Here is a 21,360-nt window from a genome sequence, read left to right as displayed (position 1 = left end):
CGCCCTAATGCCTCCACCCTTCCCCTTTCCCTTCTTTCCCTGATCCATAGTGTTTCTTTCAGCTCTCTGAATTCAGCCTCTAGGAGTGACTTCAAGATGAGTGCCAGCTTGCATCTTAGGAGTGCTCCTCTTCAACATCTGGGCAAAGCTTAGGACTGAGTCCTCACCCTCCCCAGCCCAACACAGAGACAGAAGCCCCTGCCCTCAGCAGTTTTATTGGTTGAAGCAGAGCAGAGCCTGTAGCACACAGGGGATTGTGGGGTGGCTAGATGCTGCGACTGTGTGGTCTCCAAGCCATGGTGGTAGTGGTGGGGAAAACAGAAAAAAACTCTGGAACCCTCCAGCTGACTCTTGCCAGGACCTCAGGGCCTCCTGGCTTGGCCCACAAGTCCTAGCTTGTGGCACTGATTCATAATACTTAAGAGGCTCCCAAGGTGAGTCGGTGCATTACCACTAAGAACACCAACTCACTCCCAGCCGATGAAGCCAGCTCTGAGCTGTAGCCATCAAAAGCACCAGCAGGAAATAGTTGCTCCAGGGTGGAAAGAATCATGATCGTCCCCGACCCCTTGTCTCTGAGGTTTGGGGGCTTGTCATAAACTCCTGTGGAAACAGCAGAATTGGATAAGTGAGGAATTTACTGGGCATCCAGGAATGTGCCATTTTAGGGCATTAGTGACCAAGCTGAGGGACACTTCATAATTTACCCCCAAAGTCCTAGGCTCTGAGATTGACCATCAGTGCAGAAACTAGCACATTGGGAAGCCACTAGGAAAAAGTCCCCAGTCCCTAATGACAAGTTTTGTTATCTCTGCTTAAAGGCCTGAAAGGACTCAGCTATCCATCCAGGGATGGACAGGAGGGCCTCACCCTTCCCAGGCCTCCCCTTACCTGCAGAGGCCTCATTTGCCTCGCCAGGCTGAGAGGTTCAACTTGGGGATTTGTCTGCAGCTCACAAAGCCCCTGGGGTAGATGTTGGCCCTGAAGATGTCCCTTGAAACGGTGGTGATACCAGTGTTGTCACATATAATTCGAGATAAGGAAATCCGGCTCAGGGCCCTGCGCTGTCTCTTGGTGAAAACACCCCATTTCTGCCACCAGAACCTACCAGGAGGTGAAGAGATATGGGAGAATGAGCACCTGTTTGTGCCGGGTATTTTATATACAGCATTTCCTGCCCTTCTCACAACTTTCTGCAAGTTTTATAAATGAAGAAACATACTCAATGATTAAATAAATTACCCAGTATTAAGTGCACAGTAACTTATGTGGCCAGGGCTGGATATGAACCCGGGCAGATGCCACATCCAAATATGGAGTTGGCTATTAAGCCATAGCTTATCGCAAGGAAACCAGATTTTGCTCCTTTCTGCTCATGTTTCTGGGATCTGCTACCCAGGACAGTGAGGCTGACAAGTCTCTCCTAGGATTAAGGAGAGACTTAGGCAATGTCAGCCTTGCTAGGTTAGGGTCTCTGTCCCTTGGACCCAGCTTTCTAGGGAGGAGCCTCATAGTCTTAGATCTTGTGAACTTGAGTGAAATGCAGCTAAAAAGAAGCCCCTTTCCTCTGTTGTTTAGTCATGGAATTCTAATGTTTTCCTGCTCTGCCTCTGGTGCTGATGTCTTGTAGTGTGGGTCACTTACCTGTCTCCATCTCGGGCTCTTCTGAACTGGTTCTCAAAAAGACAAGCCAGAAGAGGCCCCACTCGGGCCCCCGGCAAAAGAGGCTCTGCAATGGCCCCGATCCAGATGTCAATGTTGTCAGGCGTCCCATACAAATTTAGAAACTTCCTTGCCAAATCATGGTTTTTCAGCACCCGGCCTAGCTGTGCCAGGTTCCGGGGCTGGGAGAGCCCACAGAAGCGCCTCCAAGCATTGTACCCTGTGTGGGAGAGGGGAGAATCGGCCTCAGCTGTGTTGATCTCCCATTAACCATTTTCCTCCACAAGTTCTCCAGAGACAGGTGTGGTCACTCAATATTGGGCCAAACAAGAAGATCCATGCTGGTCCAAACACCAGATCACTGTCCTTTAATTTAACATGAAAGTGGACAGCAGGGCTTTGTAAGCATCAGACTGAGGGATGTGACTAAATGTAAAAAGCTGTTGTAACCAAAAACAACCGCAAATCTGACCTTTAATGATATTATTGGGTGGATGTGCATTAGTTAGGTACAGTACCCAAAACATAAAAAAACTCATGTTTGTAGAATGAATGAATAAATGAATGAATGAGCAAATAAATGAGTGAACAAACCAACAAATGAAAAGCATGGATAAAATTCACCTACTCAGAAAAGGACCACACACTGAGTAGCCATTATTACCAAGTGCATTTTGAGGGTGATAAAAAAGTCATGATGTTAGATCATGGTGGTAGTTGAACAACTCAACATACTAAAATCACTGAATTATGTACCTTATATGGGTGAATATTATGGTGTGCTAATTATATCTCAATCAATTCTTAAAAAGGTTTTTGTGTAAGAACCTTCCAGAAACTAGTGACATTGATTTCTCAGCTATCAGGATCCTACACCGGGATCAAGCCACGTGATATGCTGTGGACAATCAAGTTGAGAGATAACTTTGCCATGACCTGAAGAAACACCAACTCCATATCATCAGTTGAACTACAAGTCACAAACACTGTTCCCCAGCAAACAAAGGACAACTGTACAGTGCTTATCATCACTAAGCACTGTTGCTTGAATATTTCTTGGGAGCCCCCAAAACTGTGAGGTGCTTTTATAATGTGTTAATTATATCCAGTATATTTAAAGTCAAGCAATCATAACTTGTCCAAAGTCCCTTCACTGTCAAGATCGTTCAGTTCCAAATTTGATGTTGGACTTGGGAGGAGACTGCAAGAGCTGCCATCTAGGTAATATTTCTGGGATGTCATGGAAGGAACCAGTGTCAGAGGGGAACAGAAAGTCACTGTGGAACAATTTATGTGGCTAGCAATCTCAGGCCTCCAGCAGGGGGCGCCCACAGCTCCTTAGTTGTCAGGAGCACCCAAGTTTAAGGAGGCAAAGAAACTACTGAGTGCCTGCTGAGGTGAGTGCAGTAGACAGTAGCAAGTTCCCTCACTCCTTTATGCATGATGAGAGATATTCTGGGGTTATGGGGTTCTATCTATACAGGAGGTAGGAGACAGGGAAGGAGGGAGGGGCAAGGCAGTGGCTGAAGGCCTCCCTTAAAGGAGTTGAATGGGGTTGACACTGGGAAGAAGGGGGGACATTTCAGATTTTTATTACTTCTTACTTGTATTACCTTGGACAAATCCCTAGCTGTCTCTGAGCTTATTTTCTCCTCTATAACGTGGCAGTTACAGCTGCTTGTCAAGGTCGTTAGAGAGACTAAATGAGTTATATAAGAACGTGCTTATTCTTTCTTTTTTCCTGGTATAGTCTTTTATCAAACAACTAATGCGGCCTTAATTTTATTCCATTTGTTCCTTGCCTCTAGGCTCTTTGCCTTTTACCCCACCGGAGCAAGGAGCCAGTTTCCATAGCCTTGATTGTAGCCTTTCTCCTTGGAACTTGCCAGGGAGGTGGCGATTGAAGCAGTTCTCTGCCTTTTATATCTACCACTTTTCTCTACTTGGAAAGTCCTTATCTCCTTTTTCCAGCTCCTGCACTCAAATCCTTGTCCTGTGGTGAACCTAAAGCTGGAGGCCCTACAGCATATGGGGAGGACTTGGCAGGATGGGATATCAAAGGCTCCCAGGGGTGCTTCGGTACATCAGCCTCAGCCTCCAGTGCTCTGCACCCCTGCACATCCTGTAGACAGTTCCTGTCGGAAAGAGGCTCCCGGGTCTTCTCTGAACCCCCTGAGCAGCCCACACCGAGTGAAGCCTGTCAGGAGAGAGAGGCATTCCCTTACCTGGAAGGCCGTGGTCTCGGCTGCGTTGCATGTTGAGAGCCGCCAGGTCCAGCCCAATCCTTCTTACTTGCCTAAACAGTCGGTCCCGGAGCTCATCCACCAGCATAGAATCTTGACGGTTCAGCTTTGCTGGAGTAGCCATGAGGCCTCGGAGAATGGGGTCAATGCCACCTGGTGGCGGGGAGTGAGAGCAGCACTGATTGGACCAACCTCTGAGAAGCCCCTGATGCCAAGCTAGCTAGAGCTGCACAAGCCAGTTGCTTATTTTCTAATGTTTGTTAGAACCTCTGTGGGTGGACATGAGGGACCTGGAGCTGGGAGGGATTAACCCACTTCTTAAAAGAAGGAAGATGAGCTCCTTGCAGGTCCACAATGTGCCAGGCTAACACAGGTCTCAATCCCCTCATCCCTCAGGGCCTGGGAGGTCCATGCTTGAGGGTCTTGCTGGCCCTGCCTTTTCTCCACAGTCCTGGGGAGACATTAGCAGTGGCCTTCGGCCTTCGAAGCAGCCTGGCCTCCTGGCAGTCAGCTGGACCCACCTGGGGGAGGGAGTGCTTCCCACCCTCTCTTGCTTTGCCTGTGGAAAGCCTCACCCTCATGCACAATTCTCCAGCTGGCAAAGAATGCGGAGCTTAGAGGAACACGGGAGTTGGGTGCTGAGGCCCGGTATTGGCTGTCCAAGCGGAACATGAAGGGCTGCAGCATGGTGTGGCCAAAGCGGAAGGCCAAGGTGAAGACATTGGCCACACGTGGGTCCACGTTGGAGCAATACCCTCTGTAAGACCCCAGGGTTCTTCTGGCCCGGGCCTTTCCCAGAACTAAGGGCAGAAAATCCCTGTAGGTGATGATCTGGCAGAGAAGACATACAAAGGATGTGTCCTGAGTGGCTGCCCAGTCTACATCTGGCCTTCAGATGGACTCATGCCTTTCAAAGGGTTGCTCAGACATAGCAAGTCAATATGATTATCATGTCAAATTTGGCAATGTTAATTTCCCATTGATAGATGAGATACGGAAGGCCAGAGAGGTTGAGTGTCATGGACAAGGTCACAACTAATTAGCAGCAGAACCCCTGTAGAGGTACCTCGCAACCCCAGTCACCCAGACCCACCCTCCCCACTCCCCCACCCCCACCCCACCCCCATCAAGGCACATCCCCAAGCATGTGCTGAGAAAGGTGGAAGCCACTCCCTCAGATTGTGCCTCAGGCCAGGTTGTTTTCTGGGGGATGCTGGGACCCAGGGTCCCTACCTGGACCATGGCCCCCACGATCTTCCGAGCCTCATTATACAGCTTGTCTCCACTCCAGCGAGGATTGAGGCGTCTCAGTTCAGTGGCCAGCCGGTTGTGCTCTCGCACAAAGAGGGTGTGCATGGACGCCAGTTTGGGGGTTTCACTTGATCGAGTATCACCTTGAAAAACCCAAGTTCAGAGTTGCCAAAGCCCTGCCCAGAGAGAGTCTTTGTGCAAGGGCAGATGGGGGTCTGGGGTCTGGGGAGATGGAGTGAGCCTAGCTCTGCCCTCGTCCATCTTCCTTGATTTGCCATGAGGCTCCTCACTGACCACCACCCTCCTCCCAATACTACAGCCCAGGAGAGGGAGCAGAGTGGGCTGTAGTATTGGGAGGAGGGTGGTGGTCAGTGAGGACTTGGGTCCCTAAGTGGCTGGAGAGGTTAGGGGCAGGTGAGGAGCACAAGGCAGCTACTTGTTCTCAAATGCAGAGACCTTTGCCTAATGATTCTATGTACAAAATGACCAGATTCATAGCCCAGGACAGCTATGGTGGGAGACCTGGAGGACTCTGGGAACCTTGACTTTGGGACTGCATGCCTGACTATCTGCAGCTATTTGCATATGCTCTACCAAGGGCTATATCTTTTCCCATCTTTGGACTTGGTTATATGTTACTCTCCCCAGGAAGTCAGAGGGAAAGTCAAAGGAAGGGAGAGTTGAGCAGGGCCCTACCCAGACCAGAGCAAGTAAATTCAGTCATCTGCTATCTTCAAACAAAGCCTTGTAGCACAAGTCTTGTTATAGTACCAAAGACTTCTCATGAATGTACACACTGCTTCTCAGAGGAAACAGATGTACAATTATTACAAGATGAGCTGGAGCCACTGGGCTTGAGGCAAGCAGTGGGCCAGAGGAGAAGGCAGAGACATGGGAACTATACTGGCTTTACCCATGGAGGTGCTGCCATTGGAAACTCTTAGCTCTTTGCTTCTCCTCCCTAACTCTCAGCTTCTCATCTGTAACATGAGGGTGATAATTTTTGTGTTTCAGAGCTGCTGTGAGGGTTAGGGATGGCCCACTGGAATATCTTGAGTAACTGGAAACAATTCCATGATTATTACAACCACACACATGTGGGGCAAAGACTTGGAGGAGAGTTCAAAGTATGCATCCAGAGGAAGGACCAGGCAACAGTGTCTAACAAGCGTGTGGGTGGGTGGGGAACTAAGAAAATTTAGCCTAGAAAAGAAAATTATCTAGGTGTAAGCAACAGGTACTTTCAGGTAAGTGAAGGGGTTCCATTTATCTTATCTGAGGTTCCAGAAGCAAGACAAAGAGCAACGGGTCTAGATATTGGATCAAAATAAGGGGAACCCTTCTTACAGCCAGTGGAGCTGCCTAGGAATAGGTTGTGGTGCCATATAGAGAGTGAGTCCCTCATCTCTGGAAAGTCAATCAGGGAGCTCTAGGTACACACAGGGATTGGCAAAGGGACTCCTTCCAACTGACTGACTCTCTAATGACTATGCTCAGATATATGCCTATGGTGTGAATACTGAGGTCCCCATCCAAGTCCCCTAACCCACTTCCCACCACGACTTCCCAAGACATCATCTTCCCCCAAGTCCAACCTGCCAGGAAGCAAGGGATGCGCGCGGAGCGGTTGGTAAGGAGACAGGGGTCGTCGTGCAGGTTGTCGAAGGGCAGCAGGGCCCTGCCATTGTCTTGGAAGCGCTGGTTGACCGCCAGCAGCCCTAGGTAGTTGGTCCGGTTGCGGAGCCGAAGGGCCAGGGAGACCTCGCTGCCATACACCATGCTGGCGTCCACAAAGGAGGTGAGCGCATTGATCTGGTTGCGAACTTTGTTCCTGTTTTGGGGGCAGGAGGGTGCCGAGCGGAAGAAGGGGATGCAGTCACGCTGGTTCTTGATGCGGGGATCATTGGGTGGGATCTGAGATGGAAGAGAAGTCAGTGACGCCGGCTCGCTCGTCTTGGTCACCACCTCCCTCCAGGAAGCCCCCCTTGACTCCCTCTGACTCCCTCAGACTCCCACTGCTTCAGTTGGAGTGTCCTTAGCAAACTTTTTATCACAGCCATAAAAGGTTAGGAACGCATGAGGCTTTTGAAATTATTTAGAGCCTCCTCTTGCAGGTGGGGAAACTGAGCCTCTCTGAGGGGGGATGTGACAACCATTTGGCAGGAGAGATGGGATTAGAATTTAGTCCTGACAGTTCGGCCTGTGCTCCTTTAATACCCAGCAGCTGGACAGACACTTCCTAAGCTCCTTTCTTTCCAGGTGCTTTGGAGACAATGAAGCTCTAAAACCTCAGTACAGGCCTGGCACAGTGGCACATGCCTGTAATCCCAGCCACTGGAGAGGCTGAGGCAGGAAGATCAGGAGTTCAAGGCCAGCCGCAGCAATTTAGTGAAGCCCTAAGCAACTTAGCAAGACCCTGTCTCAAAATAAAAAATAAAAATAAAAATAAAAGGGGCTTGGGATGCATCTCCATAGTTAAGTGCCTTTGGTTTCAATCTCTGGTACCGAAATAAACAAACAAAAACCTAGTGCGGGAGGCAGGAAACTGACAGTGCAGTGCAAACACGCACAGCTAAATAACCAAACTGAGGGGCATTTGCTATGCTTGATATAGACCTGAGAAAGCTCTGCAGAGGAGGTACCCTGCACCAGGAAGTACTGTGTGTCCCCCTCCACTCCAGCAGAGACTCTGTCTGCTCCCGGGATTCTAGATTCCTTTCTTTTCTTTTCTTTTTTTTTTTTTTTTTTTTGTGTGTGTGTGTGTGTGCCTATGCCCCACACCTTCCTTGCCTTCTGGCTTGAAGGGTATAATCCTGCTCCCAGCCCACATCAGCAGGTGCCCAGGGCTTCAGGACCCTCGGACCACCCTGAGGAGAGAAGGACAGGAGCCAAGAGACCCTAAGAGCTTCCAAAAGTAGAGGCTTTTGCTGTTGGAATCAGCCCCATGGCTGAGGCCTATTTCTAATCAGTCACTCCTCCATAGACCTCTAACTAAGCCTCTGGCAGGTTGCCCACTGCCACCCTGGTCTATGCCCAGCTGTGTTTCTTGGTGTCTGGATTACACCCCAGCTCCTTCAGGATTTCAGCCTCTTAGATCCCCACCCCGCAGCCCACTGCCTGAGTTAGAGGCCTCCACAGGGGCCTGGGTACCTTGATGGGAAAGCATGGGGGCAGCTGGGCACAGGTCTTCTCACAGTCAACGCCTGCAGTGAAGGATACTCTGGCTGGAGACTCAGGGGAGAAGTCCAGGTCATGATCAATGAACTGGCCCCACTGCATGAACATGAGGGCCCGGCCCCGGTCAGAGGCCAGCCTCTCATTGGGGAAGCGCACAATCTGGTTGGAGACAGCCCGGACCTGTGGGGAAATAAGGTCAGCAAGGGGCTTGGACAGCTGATTTACCAGGTGCTGGAGCCAACCCCAGACTCAGGTAAGAGCAGCAGCGCCCCCTGCTGGATCTGATACAGCCTCCCCTCCTCTTCTGCCCTGAACTCTCCTGTCCTCCTGTGTCCAGGAGATGTAGCCCTCCCTGTTGTGGCCATCATTCCTAGAACTCTGGTCTCTGGCCTAAATCCTGAGGAGCCCAAGCAGTAAAGAGAAGGAGAGGGGCCAGGTCAGTGACTCAGACTCACCAACTCTTACACAGTGGTAAATAGAGTAAATTGTTAGATTGATGTATAGACCCATAGATGATAGAACTGACTCACAGAGGTGTGGACTGGTTTTAAGGGGGTAAATAAAAAAAGAGAGAACTGGCTAGATAGATGGAAGGATCAATAGAAGAAAAATTTACAAAGATATTGACGGGGGAGAGATGACAGACTATTGTCATATTGACATATGAAGGGAAAATTGATAAACATGAAACTTATAGATTCAGCCAGATTAAGGTGTATAGTGCTTTATGCTTAGCAAGATACTTTGCCACTAAGTCTCTCTGAAAAGAAACAATTAATATTGTTATGGCTAAGATTAAGAGACCATGTCTTTATATGACTTTATTTAATATTTGTGCTAACTCTCTGAGGCAGCATTTTCTGCCATATTATAGATGAGGAAACTGAAACACAGGAAGTGATCTTTTTTGTCCAAAGCCCCCGCATGTGGTGAGCGGGAAACTCTGAGTTTGATTCCTATCTGCCTCACTCTGGGCTGTTTTACTCCCTGTATTTAAAAGAGATGAAGCAACCTCCAAACCCTCCACCCTGACTCACAAGAGGGAGGAGGAAACCATTGCGCTTCTTGCCAGGGGTCCAGCCGAAAGGGAGCGACAGTCTGTCCTCATACTCAGCCGGCAGCCAGCGGGCCAGGGCCTGGTTGGAGGCCCCCAGCCAGGGTCTCTTCCTGTAGCCGTGGGGATGGGTGGGATTAGTGGGGTTCAGGGACATGGAGGAAGGCAGCGGGGAAGGTGGCCCCTGGCACCCACTTGTTGTTACATCTCCCAGTGATGGTGCGGTACTTATTGCTGCACTTCTCGGCCTGGTCCTGAGGAGCACAGCCAGTGGCCCGGGACAGCAGGTGCAGCTGATGTTCTGTTAGCACATCTGGAGGACAAGTGGGAGGAGCCCTGAGTCTGGAGTCCTAGCCCCTTCCTGAGCTGGCCTGCTCCATCCCTTTACCATCTCTCCTCCCAACACCCCAGGGCTGTGCTCCCGCCTCTAATCCTGGCTTCCTTCCATTTCCAGCCCAGTGCAGGCCCTGGGGGTTCAATGGGGAGCATAGTACCAGTGACATTGAAGGGTCTGGATGTCCAGGGTTGTAACTTCTCTTCCAGTAGTCCTAAGGCCACATGCATATAATCAGCTGCCCGAACAACTGTCCTGGTGGCTGCTATGGGTTGCTTGAAGTAGGACAGGAGGTCCATGGGGCTGGCAGAGCCGCTGCGAAGGCGCTGCTTGATGCTGCCCGGGAAATGAGGAGGGAGGGCTGGAAGAAGGTGCAGAGCCACCCAGTAGAGCCCCAGCCCAGAGGGTGAGTCATCAGGACAGAGCAGGCAGACCAGGATGAAGGGAGGGAGGTTCTCTACCAACTGTGGCAGTCCCATGGCACCCAGGGGTGGGTGTTGGGTGAGATGACTGGCTGGAGCCACCCTGCCCCGCTGACCCTCCCAGGCCCAGGCAGCCCCCAGACCCAGGTCCACCTCTTCTGGGTCCGATTGTAGGCAGCATCCACCAGCAACTTGGCCTCTGCTATGCAGTCCTGAAGGAGCGAGTTCTCCACCGCCCTGGGGGTGGCTGTTCAAAAGATGGGGACTGAAGGTCTAAGGAGCCAGAAGACCCCCCAGATCCATCTGCTTCTCCGCCATTCCCCTCCCCCCAGACTGTCCCTCTTCCTTGGCTGTCCAAGGGGCTGTTACCTGAGACAGTGCCGTCACCGGGGTGAGGGAGGATGAGTGTGGCTAGGACCCCAGCCAGGCCCAGGAGCAGCCGCATCTCCACGGTAAGACCTCCAGCCACAGCTGGGTGAGAGACACTCTCAGCCTCAACAGGGTGGGGGTGGTGTCCCTTGATCCCTTCCTGCCCGGAGGACCCCCAGGTGACCTCTCACTGACTCCTGCTCTTCTCCAGAAGTAGCTGGGAAGGGGCTTTTATATTCCATCCTGGGGTCGGGGAGGGCAGCTCTGGGCCACGGGAGCCCTGCCCCTTGGGTGGAGCTCTGAGCCCTCTGGTTTCCAGGGAGGTTGACATTGGTACACCCCACCTGGCCTTTTTCAGCTTGGTGACATCCTCCCTCCTACCCACTTGCTCCACCTCCACCTCTCCTAAGGAGTCAAGGGATGCATTTCTCCCAAGGCCAGGAGCAGTGCCTGGGACACAGGTCTTGCCTAATCCATATCTGCAGGATGCCTGAGGAGGAGTGTGCCTCAGAAGGGGACTGGACTTGGCCCTGTCACTCACTAGCTGAGGGGCTTCGGGCGAGTCACTTTCCCTCTGCAGGTCTCGATTCCTGCATCCTAAAATGACAGTTGGCCCAGTTGATTGGAAGGGCTCCTCTCCCTCCCACCTGGGGTCTACCTTACTGTTGTATTCCCTCCAACCCAACACAAGTCCTGGAATTCAGTAGGTGCTCAGAAGTAAATGTTTTTTGAGTGAATGATTGATGTGTGATCAATGATTTGACTCCTCCCCTCACCTTTCCAGCCCTATCAGGTCCTTCCAAGGTGCCTGGGAGAGGGGCAGTGATGGCTGAGGCAGAACTTGAAATACCTCTAGGGGCCATTTGGGGTCCCAGTAAAATGTCACAGGTAAAATACTGGGTGAGGGAACTGAGGACCTGCAGGGCTTTAGGCTTCTCCAGGTGTTTCCTCTGCGCACAGCAGTTCTGGGTTATTCTGAGCAGGAGGTTTAGACTCAGGCTTCCTCTGGGCTGGACTAGAGGTAGCTTGTTGCTGTGGCTCAGACTGTCCTGAGTTTCAGTCTGGTTCCATCACTAGCAATGTGGCTTTGGGGGAACCCCCCACCTCCAAAGCTTAAATGTACATGTACTCCAGGCAGTCTGTCTCCGAAGGCCCATTCCTCTCATACCTCTGTCTTTGCCTGCCTTGCCTTTGTCCCTTCTTTGGGTGGACATGTCCATTCCTTACTCAATGTGGACCTTGGACGCGCTCCAGAACCCCACAAGGGTTCCCGTCATCCTTGTCTCCTCCTGCCCTCCCCGTTCCACCTCAACCTGCCCAGTGCCTTCCCTGCCCCCTCCTCCCACAGCAACGACGCCAGCCTCAGCAGTTGCTCTTGACACAGCCACTTGCTTTGGCAACTCCTTTCACAAGCTCCAGTTGATGTCCCAGGCCCCCCGATCTTATCTCCTGTTTTCAGCAGAAGCCCCTGACCTATGACAAAGGGCCTGCATGGAAAGTCATTGTGTAGGTGCTGAAAGTGCAGTGGGTTCCTTGCTGACCCACTGGGTGACTTTGGGTAAATTACCACCCAATACACACACTGGACCTCAGTTTCCAAATTTGTGAGACAGAACAGTGATCCTAATGCAGGAGAGAGCTCTTTAAGATTGTAGCATGGTCCTCAACTGTGGGTCACCTCCCTTGTCCTCAGGAGACCAGATGCCTTGGGTTGGAGCCAGGTGGAGTGTATGAAGCCCAGGTCACCCTCTTCCCAGGGTCTCTGCACTCAGAATGAGCTCTGCTTTTCTACTTATTCAGCAATATTGAGTTGTGCAAGGGTTTGGCCACAGTTATGAGCCCAAGTCAGAACCCTGGGTCCTAGACGCAACCCTCCCTGCCATGTTGGCCAATGTCTTGGGATTTTTTGACCTGTGGATTGCTTACGGTGGTGATGAGAGGCAAGCAGAAGGAAAGGGCCCACTGAGGAGCCTTGCACAGGCAGACTATGGAGGCAGGTTCTGGGGTGCTTCTGGGGCTGGGCCCTTGCATCAGGACTGGCAGACAGAGGTGCAGACAGCGAGGCTAAAGGAAAATCAGGTCTGCCGCCTGGTCGCCTGGCCCATGGGGACGAAGGATTCTTCATCCAATGCTCTGCTGCCCTCTCACAGGACCCTGATCTTAGGTCCTGGCCACCTTGACCTTCTACCTACAAAATTCACCTTTTTTGTAATAGAGCCCCCTTTGAAATTAAAAGCCTCAACTCCCCAATTTCCTGTAAAATTGTTTTTCAGCAAATGAATTTCCTCACGCTGAGTATGAAAACTGAGGAACCTGCCCGAAAGCCTGAGCAGACATCAGCAAAGTTTGAAAAAACAGAATTGTGCTGGGCTCAGTGGCGCAGGCCTGTAATCCCAGCAGCTTGAGAAGTTGAGGCAGGAGAGTCGTGAGTTCAAAGCCAGCCTCAGCAACTTAGTGAAGCACTTAGCAACTCAGTGAGACCCTGCCTCTAAATAAAATACAAAAAAAGGGGTAGGGGTGTGGCTCAGTGGTTAAGCACCAGTGGGCTCAATTCTCAGTACAGAAAGAAACAAAGACCAGAATTGTAACAGACCTCTATCTAACACAGCCTGGCTGAATCTGCATATGTATATTTCTGGGCTATAAATTGTAACATTCCTGTAGGACAGGCAGAGGCAGAGTAGCTGCTTTCCCGGTTTCGGGCAAACTGCAATTAAATTCACGTTTCCTTTTTTTTTTTTTTTTTAAATGGTGCTCGGGATTGAACCCAGGGCCTTTGCATGTGAGGCTAACGCTCTACCAGGTGAGCTATATCCCCAGCCCTCATGTTTTCTTTTAATAAGATCTCTCTGATTTCTAATGTGGGCAGGATACTGACTAGGCCAGATGCCTGAGCTGCAGTACTCAGCACCCAGGAGCCTAATGAGGTCAGTATAGAGAGATGACTATGCTATCAACACCTGAAGCAAGCCTGAGGTCACCTCTGCACTGGCAGATGGAGGTCTTTCTGTGGTCTACCTGGTAGAGTCCTTAAGAGAATCAGTGTGAATTGCTAGCACCAGTGGTGCCTGGTCCAAAGCAGGTGCTCAACAGTGTTGCTGAATAAGCTTTGTTTTTTCCTTGATTGAGCTCATTTGAGGTTGTTGCTCAAGGGCAGAAATTGCCATCAGTTTGAAGTGGGGTGGGTGCAGTGAGTGATAGGGCTTTGCAGACCCTTCAGGGCTGGTCACCTGGAAGGGAGGCCTCCAAAGCAAGGGTTGTTGGTCCCTGTCTCTCTGGAGTAGGGCACTGGAAATTGAGCACAAGGACAGTAATGGAGGCCCCCCTCTAGCCTTGGCACCCACTGTGTGGCCTTCACCAGGAAGCAAGGTCTTCACCGTGGTCTGCTTTGACATGTGCTTTTTCAGGGCCAGTCATATGCAGGGACCAAAAAAGGGGCCATAGTCCCTCTGCCCTTCCCCATGGGCTTTTTCTCATGCCAACTGGGACCTCAGTGAAAGTTTTCCCTAGGGGATTAGCTTTGTCCAGTGGCAACCAAGAGTATGACTCTGGAGGTGTATTATTTTTTTTTATCTCTCTCTCCTCTATATACCAAAATCATTATTAGTAATATTTATTAAATGGGGTTGTGACTCAGTGGTAGAGCACTTACCTAGCATGTGCGAGGCGCTGGGTTCCATCCTCAGCACCACATAAAAATAAATAAATAAAATAAAGGTATTGTTCCTTGAGGACAATAGTTGTCCATCTACAACTAAAAAAAAATATACATATTTTTTTAAAAAGTAATAATAATGGCCAGAAAATAAATGTGTGAATTTTCTTTTATTGGGCTTCATTTATATAATCATGCCAATAAAAAATACAACTAAAGATATTACACTATTAAAAAAAGAATAATAGGGCTGGGTTTGTGGCTCAGTGGTAGAGTGCTTGCCTAGCATGTATATAGGCACCGGGTTCAATTCTCAGCACCATATATAAATAAATGAATAAAATATAGGTTCATCAACATCTAAAAAATATATTTTAAAAAATATTGGAGTAACACTTTAATTATACAAAATTAAATTTAAATTTAAATTTAATTTAGTTTTAAATAAAAGAAAAACACCTACATAGTGGTAGTTTTAATACTTAAGTCTATAATTACAGTTTCTATTTTCTTGATTTTTTTTTTAGTTTTTAAATGAACAATTATAAATAGGAGAATAAATTCAATCTTTGAGATATGATTAAAACTTAGGGGCCTGGGGTTATGGTTCGCCTCGCACGTGCAAGGCCCTTGGTTCGATCCTCAGCACCACATAAAAAATAAATAAATAAATAAGAGTTATTAAAAAAAAACTCAGTAAACATTTCATGAGTGAAATAAGATTGACGCTTAAAAATACTCCACAGTTTGCACTCATTCACTGTTTTAAATACAATTTAAAACCACAGTGTTCATTACAACCTCTGTGTCGTCGTTGTTTATATCAAATCAGCTGTTTAAACAGAATACACAGTGCTGTTGGCAGGACCTGGGACCTGTGGCTGACCTGCCTGCCTGTTTTTGGACAATTAGCAGTTATTCTCAAAACAAATACACGTTTTTAGCTGTGGAAGCCACTGAATTATTGGGAATCATCTGAATTAACTTCTATGTAGAGGGCAGTGCTTATTAAGGATATGCAATAAAAACGCACTAACTTGAAGCTTGCATGGTTTATCAACTGCAGCAATTTGGGGAACTATAGATCAACCCAAGCTCTCGTTGAGAAGGAGAATTTTTATTACTAAAATTATTTAGAATTGCCACCCCGTGGTGATCGTAGCAAACAGTCTGTCCTTCCGTCTGTGTTGTGTTGTGAGCAAATTCCCTGCAGACAACACACACCTTGTTTTCTAAAAAAAATATTGCTTAATATTCTCTAAGTTGTAGATGGAAACAATATATTTATTTTATTTGTTTATTTCTATGTGGTGCTGGGGATCGAACCCAGTGTCTCAGTACAGTGCTGGGGATCGAACCCAGTACTCTACCACTGAGCCACAACACCGGCCCTTGTCCCTTTCTTTTGCCTTCACTAAATGTCAAGTCAGGAGGCTTTTAAGTCCTTCCATCCCCTCAAGCACCCCCAACCCCCCGTGCGCGCGCGCGCACACACACACACTTTGGGCCCTTGGGGAGAGGGAGGAAGGGAGCACTGAACTCTGAGCACCTGGAGGGAGAACGGGCCGCTCATGCTGTACTGGAATCCGCCCGTGCAGGCCCCAGCTGGGCAGGGTCACTCTGTGGGATCCATGCACAATATCTCTTTAGCAGCTGCCAGGGATCCCAGATCCTTCCATGGTTTCCCAGGCCTGCAGGACCTCTCCAGCCTCCACCCACTTCTCACCAGCCTCCACGCTCCAGCTTGATCTCCCTAAAGTTTTCTGATACACTGTCTTCCCCTCACCTCTGGGTCCTTGTACATGTCCCCTTGTCAGACTAACTTCCACTCATCTTCTTGCCTAGGTTGGGTTGTCACCTCCTCCAGGAAGCCTTCCTCAGCCCTTTCCTATTCAGACCCCAAATTCGGTCTCAGCTGCAGGGCATCCCACACTGATGCCTCCTCAGCACATATTGTGCTGCACTGAAGGAACGCTGTCACCTTGTCCATCCCTGGACATGTGCCGAGCATCTTGAAGATCTCAGGCCTGATCTTGCTGGCAGTTGTATATCTAGCACCAGGCACAAGGCTAGGCCCAGGGCCAGTGCTCAGGAATGTTGTAGGACAGACAGGAGAGTGTACTTAACTCCAGGAGTTCACGTATGCTTTCCACCTGGAAGGGAAGAAAAGTCACCTTATGGAGCCACTTGGATTTCCCAAACCTCCAGGGGATGTGGGGCCACGCCCAGGGTCTTGACCCCAATAGGCCAGGGGGATGGGGTGAGGAAGGGGGTGGAGGCCATAATGGAGGTGATGTAGAGATGGGAGGGCTTTAGGGTGGGCACTAGGTGGTCCCCCAGGGCAAGTTAAGAGGCAGGAGCCCGAGCTCTGGGTGATTGGAGTGGGTGCTGCTCAAGGGCTGTGAGCATGAAGAACCCACTGAGCATGGAGGCCACATGCTGGCGACAGTGTGGGTGGGGCACCCCATGGGGTTGGGTGTTTGGGAGGCCTGTGTGAGCTTTTCCCTCAGCAGGTGGTATCCAGAACCCACTGCTGGGCCATGGGGACCTCAGAAGTTGGGGAGTCTCAGAGGTGAGCTCTTCCTCCAAAAGGGAAAAGGGTGAAGTAAAAAGCCAAAGACACCTACACAGACCCATGAAAAAAAGTCCCCTCTGCTGGCTTCTCCTGTCCCTCTGAACAGCTTTTCCTAGGAAAGGAATCTAAGGGAGTCACACAATCTGGCTCCCACCCCAAATCGCATCTCCTTTCTTTGCCCCCTAAACCCACTGACTTTCGGCTCCTAAACGGGCCTACCCCCTCCTCCTCCAAGTATCAACCACAAGGGCTCTTCCCCCTCTGCTGGTGAATCCTTCTGAGTGTTCAGGTCTCATTCACAAGGACCCTTTCCTGGTCCACCTCTCAGACATGATGCAGTTGGTGGGGTCTTCCTTTCCCTAGGCTTAACTCCTTTCCTCAAAGTTCACATCATTGTAATTATTCTCGTGTCTGTGGATTGGATTTGGTTAAACCAGCTCCCTGCAGGTCTGTGGGTGTCCACACAGAATAGCTGTGTACCTGTTTTATTGCTCAGTAGCCCCAACACTTAACATAGTGCCCAGCAAGGAGCCAGATGCTGATTTGTGGAATGGACGCATGTCCTGTGATCTTGCCTGTCATGGTTCTGAGGTTGGGGGATGGATTTGTGCCTGGACATCTGCCAGGACCAGGGGCATTGCTTTCTCTGGGCCATGCCAGTCCTGGGTCAGGGGATGCAGTTGGTTGCAGGCCTGGCCCTGCTAGAATCACATCCAGACCTTGGACCATGAAGGAGGTCTCCCTCCAGGGCACCTTTCTGCTTCAGTACACTTGAACCTTCCCACCCAGCTTCCCCTGGCCAGCTGATAACCTCAAGTTTCTGCAATCACTTTCACAAGAACCGTCCACCAGCCACAGGGGAGCTGCTGGCCACAGGCCTGATTTGATCTCTTTATCTGCTCTGCTCCAACCGCCCCATCCAGACAGCGGGGTCTGAGCAGGGCTTGGGGCCTGGTGGGCCTGCCTCTGCTCCTGTTTTCAGGGGTTCTGGTGGTGGGGTCTTTGGCTTTATTCTAATAATGAGAATACTGACCTGCACAGGGGAAAGGGCATGGCTCAAACTTCCAAGGCTCCACTTTAGGACGAGTCCAGGATGGACCAGGAGTTTGTGCACATGTATGTGAATTTGTATATATTTGTGTTCCAGAGCTGAGGACTGACCCCTTAAGGGAGGCAGTTCTGAGCCTCTGCCTTTAGCAAGCCTAGAGGAAACAGGCTTTGGAGAGCTACCTGGCGGTCCAGCACCATCCTGCCTCTTGAGAAAGAGCTTGACCTCTGGGATCTGCTAAACAATTCGCCAAAGGGCAGGAAGGTTCAGGAGGCAGAAGGGTCAAAACATGAACGGTCATAGGTCTAGACTCGGGAGTCAGCCAAGGCAAGCGCCCCTCCCTTCTCTCCTCCCGACTGCCTTGGCCTTCTGTGAGAGGTTGTTACCCCACCTCCTCCATCAGACTGGGGATTCCCAGGAGCAGAGACTGGGGTACAGTAGGGGAATTGTGGCCTTGCAGACAAGGCAGATCCTGCGTCGATTCATGACGTCATGAGTGAGAAGGCTCAAAGGGCCTTTCATGGTAGACATTGCTGGAGGGGGGCATTGCTGTCCACTCACACCTTCCTTCTCTGGGAACACCCTTACCCACAACCCCTGGTGGAGGGGGACTGGCTGGTCACCCTTAAGTCACAGGACCTCTATAGCCCCCAGCCACAGGGAACACATGGCCCAACCTCAGCCAATCAGATTGTTCTCTCAGGACTTTGGAATTTGAACCCTAACAGACTCAGCCAGTCAGTGGCAGTAAGCAAAATGGATGGGTCAGGTTTAGGGGGCTGAGACCCCTGTTTGGGCCACATGCAAGATGACTGTATTGGCAAGGAGGGATGTAGGAAGAAAGGAAGAAAAGGGAACCAGCTATGTCATTCCCGACAGTACCCGTCTCCACTCTCCACCCTAAAATAACCCCCTCTGTTTAGCTAAGGTTGTCTGGGCTGCGACACTCAGCAACTCAACCATAACCTTTTTGTTTTTCTGCCCGATAACTTGATCTCAACCCCTAACTTTGGTATTGGAGGAGAGATACAATGGTGTGTGGCAAGAGCTCCAGGCAGGGAGGAAGCAAGGCACACCAGAGAAATGGAGAAAGAACAGGCCCAGGTGGAGGTAAAGAAACTGAAATAACAGCAACTGATGTAGGGAGAGAGGCAGAGAAGGACAGAGGAGTGAGAGGAGAGAGAGAGACCAAGGAAGTTAGAGCCAAAATCCCACCATTTATACACACACACACACACACACTGTATGCATCAGGTCTGAAATGGATATTTGCAAATGGGAAGGGAAATGAAAGGATGAGAAATCAAATGAACGGATCTTCTGATTCGTATTTGTAACAAGTGTTGAGTCTGCAGCGGGAAGCAGTCCGACTCTAACAGACACGGCCCTGAAGGTCTACTCCCTATTGGGCGTGTTGCATGATCCTCTGGAGTTCAGCCCTCATGCTCTCTGTGCCTCGCTCACCTCCAAAACACGATTCAACTGATAGAAGAAGAAATGTCAAGGATAAGAATAACAATAATTCTCACAAAGTTTCTGTGATTTACAAAATACTTTCTCATGCATTTTAAACTTTTAAATTGTATCGAAAATCTATGGCATTACTGGGACTGATCTTGTTTTACACGCTTTGAGGAGACCAAGAGAGGTTAGGTCGCTCATCCAGAGTCATCAGTTTGAAAAGTGAAAGGTCACACAGCTCCCAATCGGAGGATTAAGAAGACAAGTCTCTTAATTGGTCTTGCCAATACTCTGGACTCAGAATAGAAGGAGATGCTGGGAAAAGAAGCAATTTAGAGAAACTTGAAAATGTTCTTGGGGGCAATTCTGCCATCATAAAAAGAAACTCCAATCAGGAAAAGAGACAAAGGAAAGTGTCTTCTTCAGGGACGCACCAACATTTCTCATTGTTTTAGGAACACAAACCACAAAGAGAAAGCATCCTTTTTTTCTAAAAAACCGAATAAGTTGTTCTGTATCAAAGTCCATAGACACACACACACACACACACACACACACACACACACATCACTACAAAGATGATTCTCCCAACACAGGCTATGAGTTGAGCAGATATAGTATCTCTCTCTCCATTTTACAAAGGGAACAGGTCAAAGAGACGTGATTGACCCACAGTCACACCTTTTTACAAACCAGCCCGTGCATTCCTAATCTCTTCACTGCTGCCTGCATCTCCTGGTTCCTCAGGGTGTAGATCACAGGGTTGAGCATGGGAGTCATCACCGTGTGGCTGATGGACACAGCCTTGTCCATGGGGAAGGGGGTGAAGGGCCGGGCATAGAGGTAAATGCTCGGAATGAAAATCATAGACACCACGATGATGTGGGTGGTGCAGGTGGAAGCTGCCTTCCTTCTCGCCTGCCCCGGGTGGAACCTCAGCATCACCAGGATGACCAAGTAGGAGGTCAGAAGGATAAAGAACCAGATGACATCCAGCATCCCACTGTTGGAGATCATGAGGAATTCCAAGAGGGAAGTGTCCGTGCAGGCCAGTCTCAAGACCTGGGGAACATCACAGTAGAAGTTATCCAGGATGTTGGGGCCACAGAAGGGCAGGGGGAGCATCAGGGACAACTGGATAATGGAATGGAGGAAGCCTCCTATCCAGGCTGCCACCACCAGTCCCACGCAGAGCTGAGCGTTCATGATGGTGACATAGTGGAGAGGCCGGGAGATGGCCACGAGACGGTCATAGGCCATCACGGAGAGGAAGAAGACCATGGCACCTCCCAGAAAGTGGAAGAAGAAGATCTGAGCCATGCACCCCTGGAAGGAGATGGTCTTCTTCTCAGAGAGGAAGTCCACCAGCATCTTGGGGGCAGTGACTGAGGAGAAGCAGAGGTCGATGAGAGCCAGATTTCGGAGCAGGAAGTACATGGGTGTGTGGAGCTTGGAGTCTGAGGTCACCGTGACAATGATGAGGAGGTTTCCCACGACGGTAGTGACGTACACAAATAGGAACAGCAGAAACAGGAGAGGCTGCAGCTCCTGAGTCTGTGAGAGCCCCAGGAAGACAAAATCTGACACCCAGGTGAGGTTCTGTGGTTCCATGGTGCCTTCTCCACACAGCTAAAGAAAATGAAACCCAGGCATGGATGTTCGAAGTCACTACTTACCCTGTGAATGCTCAGGGACTCTGACGAAGTCGTTGGGGGTCCATCTGATGGGCATTCTCATATGCAGACCATGATACCTGGTGCTGCTCTGTCCCTGAAGGGTTCACTCGTGGGTGCTGGAATACAGATTCCTGAGGTATCTTAGAGTCATCCAGAATTATGCATAACTTGCCTTTCAAAGACGGAACTAGTCATCGGAAAACACGTGGAGTGAGACAGATCTGGAGTCCGGTTCAGGTCTTCAATTTCCTTGAGATCAGTCTGAGCATCTCACCCGTTCTGTCAGGATCTGAGCTTCCACATCTGTAAGGTGGGAACAAAAAGGCTTTCTTTGAAGAATTTTCTGTGGACTTACATGGAAGGATACATATAAATCCTCTGGAATGATGCCTGGCATAATAAGCAGTAATCCCTCTCCTCTGTTAAGACTCCT

General features: G+C 49.9%; 2 protein-coding genes across 2 annotated transcripts; both read right to left on the bottom strand.

Annotated features, from left to right (window-relative positions):
- Positions 1-199: 199 nt before the first annotated feature.
- Positions 200-10,603, bottom strand: Epx (eosinophil peroxidase). The gene is made up of 13 exons (XM_076870037.1): positions 10,513-10,603; positions 10,297-10,390; positions 9,882-10,057; positions 9,583-9,700; positions 9,371-9,500; positions 8,307-8,513; positions 6,752-7,070; positions 5,139-5,299; positions 4,481-4,736; positions 3,888-4,058; positions 1,645-1,882; positions 892-1,104; positions 200-603 (listed from the first exon to the last, which is right to left on the bottom strand). Exons 1-12 carry the CDS (start codon positions 10,586-10,588, stop codon positions 903-905), a joined length of 2,148 nt encoding a protein of 715 aa, XP_076726152.1. The 5' UTR covers positions 10,589-10,603; the 3' UTR covers positions 200-603; positions 892-902.
- Positions 10,604-19,926: 9,323 nt separating this feature from the next.
- Positions 19,927-20,862, bottom strand: Or4d2 (olfactory receptor family 4 subfamily D member 2). The gene has a single exon (XM_076871368.1). The coding sequence runs from the start codon at positions 20,860-20,862 to the stop codon at positions 19,927-19,929; it is 936 nt and encodes a 311-aa protein (XP_076727483.1).
- Positions 20,863-21,360: the final 498 nt, after the last annotated feature.

This window comes from Callospermophilus lateralis, chromosome 11 (genome assembly GCF_048772815.1).
Source record: "Callospermophilus lateralis isolate mCalLat2 chromosome 11, mCalLat2.hap1, whole genome shotgun sequence".
NCBI lineage: Eukaryota > Metazoa > Chordata > Mammalia > Rodentia > Sciuridae > Callospermophilus > Callospermophilus lateralis.
The sequence above is the reverse complement of the archived record's forward strand: the minus strand, read 5'-3'. Positions and strand labels throughout refer to the sequence as shown.